At 45.5% G+C, this 14,151-nt stretch overlaps 1 protein-coding gene across 1 annotated transcript in view; it reads right to left on the bottom strand.

Annotated features, from left to right (window-relative positions):
- The window catches only part of LRIG1 (leucine rich repeats and immunoglobulin like domains 1), a 110,943-nt gene that overhangs the window by 66,351 nt on the left and 30,441 nt on the right, over positions 1-14,151 (bottom strand). The window contains exon 2 of the mRNA XM_026501194.4: positions 6,809-6,880. Within this exon, the coding sequence (XP_026356979.2) occupies positions 6,809-6,880 (72 nt within the window). The remainder of the gene's footprint in view (positions 1-6,808; positions 6,881-14,151) is intronic.

The following is a 14,151-nucleotide window of genomic DNA, read 5'->3' on the forward strand; positions in this document are numbered from 1 at the left end:
GACTTGCAGAGTCTCATCTATTTGTGATTCCAGCTTCCCTGAACTCAGATGAAGCTTCCAGGCACGTTTGCCAGGAACATATACATACAGACACACGCTTCTGCACAAAGACATTTTGAAAACCCTCCGCAGACCAGACATGCTCTCCAAGCCCCTTTCCTGCTCCAGCAGTCTAAATCTGTATTTCCAGAGTTCTTATGTCTTCATGAAAGGGAAAGCCCGCAAACCAAAACACAGTTCGCTGGGTCTTTCCCCAGAGGCTCTGCAACCCAGCCTCCTTACATGGACATGTATTTCCAAATCTGGGAAGAGAATCCAAAATCGGACTTGGGAAGTGAGCCCAAAAATCCTTAAGAAAGCCAGAGCACGGGGATCTAGCTCTCTGCTGGTTGACAGGCTGGAAAGAAACTGTATCTGAGATGCAGAATCAAAGAGATAACGCTAGGTTCTCTTCTTTTTTTCTTAAGAGAGTGTGTCTTACATGGACCATCTTCTTCCCGTTTGAAGACAAGGCCACTGAAATGACAGCTGCATTCATACAAGTATACAGCTAGTATTGGCTTGAACAGAATAATCTGGTTGTCTGCCATCTTCTATAGATGTGAGCAGGAGGGGGAAAAAAAAAAGGAAAAGGCCTTGAATTATCCCATTTGCTTTCTGCAGTGCCAGAGCCAGTTAGAGATGAGGCTTGGCAATTACTGGGCTGTGGGACACAGAACGTCTGTTTCAATAGCTTCATGACTGAAGCATCTGGCAGAGAGAAAGCAGATCTCTATCATGTGGCAAATCCCTTCTTCACTTAAAGGGCCCTTGTCTGCGTGCTGAAGTAGACAATTAATTACTTTAACAGTCTCTTATCTGACTGCCCCCGGAATCAGCCTGTTTCTGCTTCACCTCTTTGCTCCTCCAAGCCTGCAGCGATCCATTTCCCTTCTTGGTGCAGGGCTGATGAAAACTCTCCAGCAGTTTTAATCTCTCCTAATACATTTTCATGGTACCATTAATGTACTTACTACTCAAGGAGACCCTAAGATCTTTGCAGAGCAAGGAAAACTAAGGTTAGGGCCGGCTGCCAATAAGTAGCTTGTGTAAGACATCTTCAGTGCCTAGGGATCTCTTCTAGAACACGATGACGGTGCTAATAATAATGTTGGTAGCAGCTAACTTACGGAGGGGCTACTATGAGCCAGGCATGGCTCTAAGGACTTTCCAGTGTGTTAACTCATCTTTTAGACCCCTAGGGGGTAAGTCCCATGGACATTCCCATTGTACCAAGAAGGAAATGGAAACACTGAGGTGTTGACTAATCTGATGGTCACTGTAGTAAGAGGCAGTGGCCCAGGGAGTGTAGCCCCCAAGTCTAGCTTCCTAACCACTGACTACCCTCCATTTCTTTATAAGTACAGCAGCAACTCCACATGCATGATGCAACTTCATTATCACCACTCTGAGTCAGGTACTCATGCTGGTCCCTACCCTGGAGCTAAGGGCTCTAAGTCAAGTTTCAGTTGCAATCACGAGGCTAAGGCCACACAACTAGACAGTGGCACAAGCAAGAGCTCAACCCAAGAAGGGCTGCACATCAGAGGCGAGCCACGAGTGGAGAGGCCGGCAAGCCGGAAGGCTCCTAAACCCTCAGGTAACACGGTGGCTGCTTAGGATTGGACTTGATGCTAAACCTGAAACAGACAGAATGGACTTCTCTGTTAGGGAACTTATGCTGAATGACCTTGGTCCAGGCCAGCCCCACTGCACATAACAGAAACTGTTCCACAAATTGCACAGAAATAAATGAACAAGGAAAAGGGGCATCATAATAAGATTTCAAATCCTGCCCAAACTGCTGGAAGCAGAGCATAAAGGTGCAGTGGAGCAGTGCTAAAGATAAACAGGGCATTTTATAACTAGAGTGGCAGTAAACAGATTTAGGCAGAGATCACAGGCTCTGATCCCAACAGGGCTGCTCGATTTATGCAGAGGACAATTGGAGTCCAAAGGAGAAGAGCTGCATGGCCCATGTACCTCTCAATCATTCCTACATAAAAAGCACCACTAGCTAAATGTAAGTGAGTTGGCGTCACCACTACTGGCTTTCTCTTTGTGCGCGCTGTCCCCCGCAGACATGAGAACAGTATCTTCAGAAGGCAGTAGAGACCGCACTTGCTCTGAGACATGACCAGCTTGCCAGCCTGAAATAGAGACCAGTCAAAAATAGCTGGCCAGAGCTCGGAGGGAAAGTTGAGCACATTCTCCATGAATAAGGAAACCAGGAATTTAGGACGGGGTTTGATGAAATCTTCTGAGTATCTAGGGTTGTGCGGTTTTCTACCCTTCACACTCCCCCCACACTGGCTCCCATCCGAGGACCTAAAAATCCTTCTATAATATCCTGCTTCTTGAACTGACTTTTAATGATGATTCAGGACCAAACAGTGCCTCAGTCAGATGCATGAGCCCACGCATCGTGGCCCAACCCTGGCGCTGGAAGAGACGCATATAAGGGAAAAGGGGCTCCATGGACTGCCTGACCCCAGGTAGAACCTAGAGGTGGACCTTTTCCAGGTCACCCATTGTAAGGTGAGCATGGGCCTTCTGGGCTCTCTCTGAAATGTTCCGTTACTCGGCTCGCTGAAAGGAAGTTCTATTTTATAAGATGCAAAATGTTAGGAAGAGCGTTCAGAGTGCTTTAATTAAATATTATCTCAATCAAACGAGGCTTCCACAGACAATGAAAAACAAACCCAAGGCGTGATTTTGGGTTACAGGGCTTTTTGGCCCCCTTTTTTCTAAGTTGCCGTATTATTTATTGACCAGCTGATCTAAGCACACAGCAAAATCTTCAAACCGTTTCAAAAGAGGATAACCGGAAATATACAGTGAAAAATGAAGCTTCCTTCAGTCCCGTCTGCCTCCAAGAGGAAGTGCCGGCTGCCAGCTCTGAGAGATGTGTGCCTGGTTTTCTTTTACACAGATGCTTGGGAATTATACAGACTGTTCTATAGTGCAGTTTCCCCTTAGTCACGTATCTTGTAGATCTCCCTCAGTCTTTTGACCAGCTGCAGAGTAGTCCTCCGCTGGTATGAATGAACTATCATTTCTTTAGCCAATTCACTTACAGGGAGACATTTTGGTTGTTGCCAAGGGCAAGGAGAGCTGCCCTTCCTATCAAAGTTGGGCAGGAGGTTGACACTTCAGTTAGCTTTGCTTCTTACAAGGGACAAAGGCATCAACAGCAGGTAGGAGGACAGGTTTCAGAGTCAGAGCCAATGCATCAGTAACTACTATGAGGGCTTTTAGCTACCTGAGAATAAGGCATACTAAATAATTATGCTGGCAAGACTTTCTGATACATCGTTTCTGTACCAGATGGCCAGCTGTGCTTATTTCAGGATAGGGATTGAGGGGATAGTGACTTTAAGTTAACGACAAACAATAATAGTAAGTGTGCAGTTTGTGCACTAGACTCTCTGCTGAGTGCTCACATGCACCATCTCACCGAATAACATGCCAACCCTTCGAGGAGGGCACTTAAGTATCGCCCCACCTTAAAAGAAGAAACTGAAGGACCGGACAGAGTAGCCCAGCAGGGGCTATTAGGAGGGGATTTTTACAGCTCGGATCTGCAAATCAGAGAGCTCGGAGTTCATTCAACCCCAATCCTACCCTTTAGCAACTGAAGGGCCTTCAGCACGTCACTTAACCTTACTGTGCCTTAGTTTCCTCTGCAAAAAAATGTCAACAACACCAGTATCAACTTCATAGGGTTGTGGCAGGACCCGGCTGAAATAATTAAACCTAGCGGCTTAGAGCCAGAAATAGAGTAAATGCTTAACAGGTGGCGGTAATTCGCAGCCAAAGAGCAGTGCCTCAAAAAGATACCCCCTGGTTCTTTCAGCCCTCCCTTCAACACACCACACACACTACACACTACACACACACACACACACACACACACACACACCGGGGGGGGGGGGGCATGATCCTGAGACACCAGAGGGTGAGCCATAAATACCCAAAGGCAGGGCACACTCAGGCTTCCCGGCCGCCTTGAGGAACATTTTAGGTCAACGGCCCTGGAAAGCACACAGCAGCACCCACAGTGAGCATTCTCGGGCCAGGCGGCAGGCACGTGACCTGCATGCAGCTCTTAAAGAGGACGGTATAAATAGCCCCTCTTATTAATAGAGGAGCCTGGCGGCCCAGGACCCCTGGCTGGAGGCCCTCCCTGGTGGGCTTTCCTCAGAGCTGTGGGCAGCGCAGCCTGTGTGGCTTGGCAGCAGCTGCTCCAACGTCCTCACGGCCTCCAGGGGCCTCCAACAGCCTTGCTTTCTCTCTCCAATGGGCCACGATGGACTGTGGTTCTGGGCCTCCAAAATAAAACCACTGCTAAACCACTGCCTGCTGCTTTGCCAGCCTGTGGTTCTCCTCTCACCGAGGTTTCCAGACTCAGAGGGAGGGCTGTGCAGGGTTTAGGAGAGCTGACAGCTCCCGGGAAAGCCCTGAACCCAGTTAATTTAGAAGCAATTGTATGTCAACTATGATTTTTTTTCTTTTCTTCAATATCCTTTCCCACCTCCACACCCCTTACTCCTGACAGCCTCTTTACCGTCTGCCTCCACGATGGATTAGAATTCCCTCCAGGAAAGGCCCGGATCTGCATCAGTGAGAAGTTCCGCTGCTCCGGGCTCCGGGGAATTCATCTTGTCCATACCAGTGTGACACCAGGGACTGCAGGAAGTCACAGTGGTAAAAGGCCCAACCAAATGTCCCTCAAGGATTTGTTTCTTAATAATGCACCCAGCTTGGGGGGCTGTGTGGTTCCAAACGTAGCAGAAGGAAATAACACTCCGTAGAGGCAACGGGCAAAACCAGAACTCAAATCCAGGTCTGTCTGTTACCAAAACAGTGTTTTTTTCCACTACACCACATTGTATCCAAAAGATGCAATCTCTGTCTTCATGACTTCCACAGGTAGGAAGGGAGTGTTACACACAAAGCATAGCACAGGAGTTAAACTGGGGGGTGGCAGGCCCCATCTGACCACATGCTAGCATGCAATCCCAGCCAAGCCCCCATGCCTCGGTTCCTTCCACTGTCTAGAGAAGGCGACAGTGACAATTAGGAGTACAGCAGTGCTTAGGACAATGGCTAGCTAAGGTCAACCTTCATGAGAGTATTAGCAGGATGAAGGAGAGCAGTCATACACAAAATGAAGAGCCCAGGATGTGGTCAGGAGCCTCATCCCACTCACAAATGCAACAGGAGTTCTGAGGAGGGAGAAGAGCCAAGGTGGAGGGAGAAGGGGGTATTTTATTATGTCAAATTAGCACAGTGACCCACCTCACACTTCCTTGCTCCCTCCACTGGCTATTGACCTTAAGGGACAACTAGGGTCCTGGACAGAACATCCCAAGGGCTCCTTCCAACTATGAAGTTCTTTTAACTTTGAAAGTTTAAACCTTTTTTAAAGAGACATGGAAATCATAACCACAATTTGGAGAATTTGGAGATGGGGCTAGGGGATGCAGGTTATTTTGCCAATTGCACCAAGGGATGAAATTAAGTTTCCTTTAGATAAATCATCCGACAATGAAATCAAAGAATAATAAACAAGGACTTCTATCAGTTACATATAACGGCCAAAATGTGTAAAATACTTACCTAATAATATCTAATAAAAATCACTGACAATAGAAGCATGGGGTGAGTAATTTCTAGAATATCCATGTGTGGTAGTTGTACATAAAAATTTAAGTGGGGGCACCTGGGTGGCTCAGTTGGTTAAACGACTGCCTTCAGCTCAGGTCATGATCCTGGAGTTCTAGGTTTGAGTCCCACATCCGGCTCCCTGCTCAGCGGGGAGTCTGCTTCTCCCTCTGACCCTCCCCCCTTCTCATGCTCGCTCTCTCTCTCTCTCTCATTCTCTCTCAAATAAATAAATAAAAATAAAAATTTAAGTGGGACATTTAAAAAATTTTAATTTACATGATAAAATATTCAAAAATGTGAGGGTTAAGTACAAAAAAGATACAAAACTATAAGATATATATACAGTTTGATCCCAAAATTCTGCACGTGGAGGTATGTATTTTTCACAAGTATTCCTAATGGTTATTAGGGTCTGGTGATTTGAATTAGTCTTTACATATTTCTAGACTTTCTAAGTTTCCTGCAGTGGTTATGCACAACTTATGCATAAGCTTCTCTAAAGTCCCTGTGGAACTAAAATTCCTGATAACCCTGATATCTATGTTAAAAGCAGAGTTCTTGACAGTCAAAGAGGAGGAAAGAGGGAGGCCTGATTTACAGGACCCTGCACAAGCCAGGGGTCTGGCTGAGAGTGCCACAGGCAGTCATAATGCCTCGCTCTGTTTGGAGGCGGGAGAGGCAAAGCCAGCCTCTGTGGCCGTTCTTCTAAACCTGGGTTTCCCGGGAAGCAGAAGCAGTGGCCGGCGCATGCGCCTCTGCAGAGCGGGCTGCGCTACCTCCCAGGCAATGGCGGGGAGGTACCGATCAGGTATCCCAACACAGAGGGTCCACGAGCTTTCCACAAGGGAGGGGCCCCTCCTGTCCGCCCCCCAGGTCCCCCTGATTTCTCCGGGATTCTAGCACACCCATCACTGACAGCCCACGAGGAGGGAGGGGCTGCAGGGACGGAGCTCAGGAAGCAGCCCCATCCGTCACAGGCAGCCCAGACAAGCGCGCTCCTGCCGGCAAGTTTACACTGCTGATCCAGGGCGAGTGGAAGGGTTTCCCCAGGAGCTCTTAGTCCCCACCCCCAACCGGAGGTTTAGGAGAAAGCACTCACACTTCCTGTAGATTCAGCAAGTCCTCAAAACCAGCAGGGTCAATCTCAGAAAGTTTATTATAACTCAGGTTTCTGGTAAAGGAAAAGCAAAAATGAATAAATAAATAAATAAATAATAATCAATTAAATCAACATGCAACATTTAACCCCAAATTCAGGTATCTTCTACTCCGCCCCCCAAACCAGACCCTCTCCCTCCTAACGGCCCCTATCCCATACATTATTTGAAGTAATCTTATTAATACTGAGATTTACAGATAGAGCTCCTCCCCACTTGCATCCATAAACAAGTCACTGTGAAAATATCAAATCACTGAAATTGGCTAAACTCAAATGGATTTCAGTCAATATAATTTCACCACTTCGCAACTTCTCAAGCAGTTCTAAGGTTAAGTCAGTCCTCTACCTACATTAGAGTGTACTGATCCACATTAGAGTGTACTGATCCAAATATTTTGCACTGAAGCAGGTCCAAGGCTATTCCGAAGGGCATTCTAAATATTAATATTTTACTAAAGCATCAACTATCACACAGTAGTAAAGAAAAAGGAGGGTCAGGAACCTACCCTTTACTGTCTACACATCGGTGGTTCTGAACCAGGGATGACATCTGGCAGTATCTAGAGACATTTTTAGTTATTACAACTGCAGAGAAAAGGCGGGGGGTACAGAGGATGCTGGTAAACATCCTTCAATGGCGCAGGACAGCCCTTAGTGTCAATGGTAATATTCAGGGGTTGAGAAACCCTGGTCTAAGCAAGATCTGATGACTAAAAATCGCTAAGATGCACAAAGTTGAAGGAACTGCTTAGAAAGTTGAGACCTTATGAGAAGCAAATCATAAGGCTATCCCTGAACATGACACGCCTACCATCAATGAATAAATACTGGGAGTGACAGTCACATAGGAGAGAGGAGCTGTGGTTATGGAAAATTCATAGCTGGCCTTAACCAAAGGCAGTGAAAGCCTCACATGCGAGCAGCCTTCTCAGGAAGATGGCACCTGCCAGGATCATTCAGAACGACCCCTCTCTCCTTTCATCCCCCAGCTATACCCTTAGACCCACACAAGGAGCACGCTGACCTGTGTTCAGTCAGCCGAGCTTCTTGGATCAGCCCTCAGGCTAGACCAGCTTGATCTTTCAAGAACAGAAATCCACAGAGACGTGGTCAAAATTGGACCTTGGTGCACAGTGTGCCTTGCTTCCTGCCACCCAAACACACTCAGTCCCACGTATGCCGAAGAGGTCAACATTATTAACCTCAGCTATTAATTCCATTGGCATTAATGCCAATTAACGGTACTGCAAATCAGGAGTTCCAAGTCTATCATTTAGGCAGCACATAAGTGGCAACTAGCTTTTAAACTTACTCCAGAGACATTCCAATCAATACTAACGTACAGCTGATAGCCATTTCACTGTCGACTCAAGACATTCATCTAAATAAAAGTCAGACTACGCTTGAAATTAACGGTAGATCTGTGTTCAGGGCACAGCCTGAATTAAAAGCAATTTGTCCAGAGATTATGTTACTATAAAAATTGAAGGTGGTAATTTTTTAAACCACATACTGAAGTCAAGTGCAAGCTTGTCTGTGCTTGGGGGTATTTACGATTGGGTACACAGAAATCAACAGGTTAGGCTTGAGAAAGGAAATCCACAAATAGAATTCTCCCACATCAGAAAAAGGACTGGACAGACTAAAATTTTCTTCTATTTTGAGCCCATTATCATAAACAAGACAGATGGAAATACTGTTTCTGGGTCTAGAGATAATATGAGTTTACAGTATCTACAACGTTGGCATCATCATCAGTAATGAGAGTTACTGAGCTGGAGAAGACATCAGGGGAAGACTCAGAAGTCATAAAGGCAAGAGGCCTGGAGGGCAAGCAAGTAGTGTGGACAGTCACCCTGCCAGGAGTGCAAAGAAGCCGATACAGCAGTACCTGCTTGCCCATAGAAAGAGGCATTTGCTCCTGTCTCCAGAAACAAGGGCAATGCAGACTAGTCTTCTCCATTTTCAGAGAAGCTCAAACTCTGAATGCTTAGGTGAAATCCTTTCAATTCTTTAAAAAAAAAAGAAGAAGAAGAAGAAGGGCGTCTCGGTGGCTCAGTCGTTAAGCGTCTGCCTTTGGCTCAGGGCGTGATCCCAGGGTCCCGGGATCGAGCCCCACATTGGGCTCCCTGCTTTGCTGGGAGCCTGCTTCTTCCTCTCCCACTCCCCCTGCCTGTGTTTCCTCTCTCGCTGGCTCTCTGTCACATAAATAAATCTTAAAAAATAAATAAATAAATAAAATAAAAATAAATAAAAGGCAACTCTGGATGGGTCAAATATAACATATCTGCAGGCCATATCTGGACTAAGGACCACCAGTTTTTAACATCGCCTTCTGGGCCACTGACTCTTCAAACTATTAGGTTCAAAATGCAGGTCTTGTTTCTGGCTTACAGATGTGGCCAGGGATGGAACCAGTCTCAGGCAACTAACGGGTAAACTATCTGGAATGAAATTATTTCCCTTATTCCCCACTCCAGGAGTGGTATTAGAAGAAAGCCATTTTTAAATCACGCCAGCCCTTTGGTCGTCGTTCTCTTAAAGAGCAGACAAAATTTACTTAAATTTCAAAATGTTGTATAAATTCCGCTTTTTAGATAAGGCTCCTTGGAAAAGGGTCTTTTGCAAACTCGTCTCATAAAGAAGCCCAACAGTATCAGGACCTCACGCTGAGATTCCAGGAAACAGCAACGAAGACGCAGACACCTGTAGGTGGAAATCTAAGCTCCCCCTGGGTCGGCCTGGAGGAGGCCACTCTGTGACTCTGAATGAACTAGAAAAGCCATGTTGGCAACAAAGAGTGTCAGAGACTGGTGTAAAGGGTCATTCTCCTCTCAGAGTGCCTCCCAGCAATGACAGAAAGAAGACGGAGGCTGAATCGTGGGACCCCTAAGACAGAGGGACCACAGACCTGCCTAGCTCTGAGGTCTGAGACGCCACCAGTCCGAAAACCTGGGACAAGCTGTTGCTCTTCAACTGCTGTATCAGGAAATGGGGAAAATATTTACTGTAGTCTCCTTGACAAATATAATCTGAAACGAGATCCTCAGAGACATTTTCTTGTTTGCTCATCTCAGCGAGACAAACTCTCAGCATGTTTTCCTGTTGTGGTAAAACAGGCGAACCGTAAGACGTTACCATCCTAACCACGCTGATGTGTGTGGCTCACTGGCATTAAGCACAGTCACACGGCTGTGCAACCATCACTGCCATCGGCTCCACAACGTTGTCATCTCCCACTGAATCAGCACCCCGTAAACACGGACACCCCATCCCCCCAGCAACCTCCACTCTGCTTTCTATCTCTGTGAATCGGGCAGAATCGCCACGCATTTGTCCTTTTGTGTCTGGCTTACTTCACTTTGCATAATGTCCTCAAGGTCCGTACATGTTGTAGCCTGTGTCACAATTTCCTTCCTTTTTAGGGCTGAATAACATTCCACTTATCCATTCAACAGCTAATGGACATTTGAGTTATTGCCACCCTTCCGCTATTATCAAGAACGCTATTATGAGCACTGGGGTTTTTTTTCCTTCCAGTATAATTTTTTATTGAGACATAATTGACATGTACCATTATATTAGTTTCAGGTACACAACGTAATGATTTGATACCTCAGCATAATTCTTAAACAAAGTGTTTTTTTTTAGCCCTTTGACTGCTATGCTTATTGATAGCATTAATTTCTCAACAATTAAGGAAATTGCGCAGAGAGGGGTGTGAATTCGCATGTTGGATCAGAAGAACAATCAAAGGGTTAATTCGTTAAAAAAAAAAAAAAACAAAAAAAACCCTTTCACGAGGTCTTTCTTTCAGGTGGCAGCTGACACGCACACAAATTTAAAGCATCTCACTTATTTCTCCAAACACGCTCGCCCCTTACCAGGCCCGACATCTGAATGTGTCTTCAGCTGAAGGTTTCAGATTCTCCTGTCAAAACAATTCATCTGTCAACAGGACAGATGCTGTCAAAAGTATTTCTGCACCTTTCAGGAGCAGAGAGGGCTGGAAAGAAACCTCCGGGGATTCAGTTACTGCCAATAGCAGCTTTCACTAAACATTTTGTCAGCCATTGTCATAACACAAATTTTCCCTGTTCTCGTACAAAGGGTGCGCAGAGCCTGGAACAATTGCGCCCAGCCATAGATATTCTTTCAGCTAATCCGCTGAAAGATGACCGTCCGGCCCACCATTTGGAGAACACACAAGAGGGACCTCTGCGGAGAACGGCTCAAGTTTTATCCCGGTTTTATCTGTCTGAGAAGCACGCTGTTCAGTAGTGCGCGACAACAATCCGCTTGCTGGGCATTTTTCCTGACAAAGACCCCCAACCCTGACCCCACTGCGTTAAAAGAGCTAAGTCTTCAAATAGCTGAGCAATTCCCACCGTTACGGAAACCTTGTGCTGTCCAACACGGTCGCCCCTGGCCATGCGGCTACTCGCATTCAGACTGAAAGTAATAAAGATGACACAAAATTAAGAATCCCGTTCCTCGGGGCGCCTGGGTGGCACAGCGGTTAAGCGTCTGCCTTCGGGTCAGGGCGTGATCCCGGCGTTGTGGGATCGAGCCCCACATCGGGCTCCTCCGCTGGGAGCCTGCTTCTTCCTCTCCCATTCCCCCTGCTTGTGTTCCCTCTCTCGCTGGCTGTCTCTATCCTGTCGAATAAATAAATAAAATCTTTAAAAAAAAAAAAAAAGAATCCCGTTCCTCGGTCATTGCTAGCTATATTCCAAGCCTGCAAGCACCACGTGAGGCTCACGCCTACGGTAAGGCACAATACAGACAGAGGACATTTCCCTCGTGGCTGAAACGTCTACTAAACTGCGCTGTATTGAAATCATGTAGGAATTAAAACATATTTCAAGTGAACTGGCACTTACAGAAGAAACTTGGGATTTTAAACATCAATCTGAATTTCCTGATGATTCAAGCACTTTGTTAAAAATGTGGTGGGAGATGGAGAACGATCTTAACACACATCCTTTAGCCCCACGAAGTTCTTAACCATCCCAACAGAGAGGACATTTGAAAATTCAATGCACTAGGAAGACACCCAATAAAAAATGCCCTGAGTGTAATTCTATAGGCTTAATCAGTATTTACATAATCTGACCAGCATCTTCCTGGATTACAACCAGAACCACATATTACAAACTTGGCAAACACTATTCAAAGCTGGCAAACAATAATTCATTGACTGCTTGGAAGTCGAGGGATAAAAAGTTCTGTTTGCTATTGAGTAAGCTGTGGTGAGGAAGTAACCCCAACATCGTTAGACCGACATAATTAGCACTTCATCCTCAAATACAGGCATTGCTCACAGACCACTGACTTACACAGACAAAACCTCCCGCTCGGGAGGGCAGCACAACGCACGGCTGTGTTCTTCAACATTAATAGGAATCCTAATTCACAGCGGAAGGCACGGGGCCTAACTCCATGACAGGCATTCCCTGGGGAGTGAGGTTTTTGTATTTAGTTTGGTTTCCACGCCAGCCCATTTCCCATTACTCAACCTTGTCTGGACCCCTGAACGTCATAGTACTTTGCATATTTTAAGCCTTTGGATGTTTGCTAAACCGAATAATACAGCCAGGATGAGAAGTATGAAGCAATCCAATGACCCATCTGGTGAGCACTACTGGGGCGCCCAGGACTAGCCTGCAAACCCCTTATTCTTGGAAAACCTGGGCCCCAGTCGTCCATCTCTTCTTACCTCAAAAACTGCACTGCTTGCCACCCATTAAAGAAGGACTCACCTGCTTAGGACGCCCTGGGAAAAAGTGATTGGTCCTTTCAAATTTCAAGGGGTGTGAGTGAAGAAGAACATACAACTTGTTAAAGTTATTTAATCCTTTAAGCTTTTAAGGCCATTTCTGCTGCATTCTTACCTTCTGAGAAATGACGTGTGGTACACATCAAGTTCCAATGAAATCACCACATTACGCTCCCTAGACCCACATTATAGGTTTTATGAGAATAAGGGATTTCTTTTTAAACCTACAATATTGAATGCTCTTATCTCTTTTTCTGTTGTGTTGCTTTCCCCTCGCTGACCAAAAGCCACAACCAAATAGGCTGATAATATGCATTAAAGGCTTTTTTGAGAATAATAATAAAACCGCATCTTAAATTGGAATCATTCCTCTGGCATCCTCACCCAAGAATTCCCAGTCGGGAGAAGGTTCTGTACATGCTGCCATCTTTTGTCAGGAAACTAAGTAGCTCCATATTCCCTAAACTGAGGCTTAGAAAAAGAAACACATTCTGCAAACAATTAAATGCAAAACCATTCAGATATCAACTCACTACATACAGCTCATTTTGTAAGCTTTTGGTCAGTCTTATTTAAGAAAGTCAGGAATGAATCACAGTCGCTTCAATTTTTGAAAGTGTTACATTGATAAATCTCTATGTACATGAGGCCCGCAAGCAACTCAAAATAAGAGATAATATTCTCTAGCTATATAAGGACCTCACAGTGACTACCTGCTTTTACTCCTTAAAATGAGCTACAGAAATCAGCGTGGGCCTCTGAATTCTAATGCTTAACACATTATCAGACAGAAGTCACCCGTGCCTGCTTCCATAATCCCATAGGTCTTACACGTGCTTCTGTATCTTCATGGTTCACACATCTCACCCCCAACCCATGGATAATTTGAATACAGGTCTAAGTCTTTTGTCCTTTAGTACCAAACAGATGTCAAGTTCAATAAATAGTCACTGTTTGTTTACAATGTATATGCGCTGTGATGAATTCTGATACAAATTAGGGTAAAATCTAGTCTGTGACCTTATGGAGTTTATAACCTACTGGTCAGAAAAGACTCTGACCAAATAATTACAGCCAAAAGCTCTGATATGGCAAGCATCTTCTGAATGAAAGACCAGGAGTCATAAATTGGTGGTTCTTGGGCCAAGGCAGAACTGCAGGGAAATTTGTTTGTGACTAAAGAGTATTTGGAGAAAAAGTTTTCACCAAAAAAAATTGAAGTTGCAGCTTCTCTTGAAAATAATCTCTGCGCCAGCATTCCTGCTAGCAGCCACCAGCTACATTTATTTAGCAAGTACTGCAGTTGACCACGGACCTCACTGCTCCTATCATCTCTCCCAGGACCTCCTTACTCGTGTGCACTCTCTGCTTGGCCCCTGCAAGCATCTGTCATCCTTGGTACGGGTACCACTGCGTCCAGACGGCATTCAGAGCAGGGACGGTCAGCTGTGATGAGAAAGGTTAATCAGAAAATGCAAGACCTCAGCGAACCCTGGAAGAAGAA

Source organism: Ursus arctos, unplaced genomic scaffold (assembly GCF_023065955.2).
Source record: "Ursus arctos isolate Adak ecotype North America unplaced genomic scaffold, UrsArc2.0 scaffold_14, whole genome shotgun sequence".
Lineage (NCBI taxonomy): Eukaryota > Metazoa > Chordata > Mammalia > Carnivora > Ursidae > Ursus > Ursus arctos.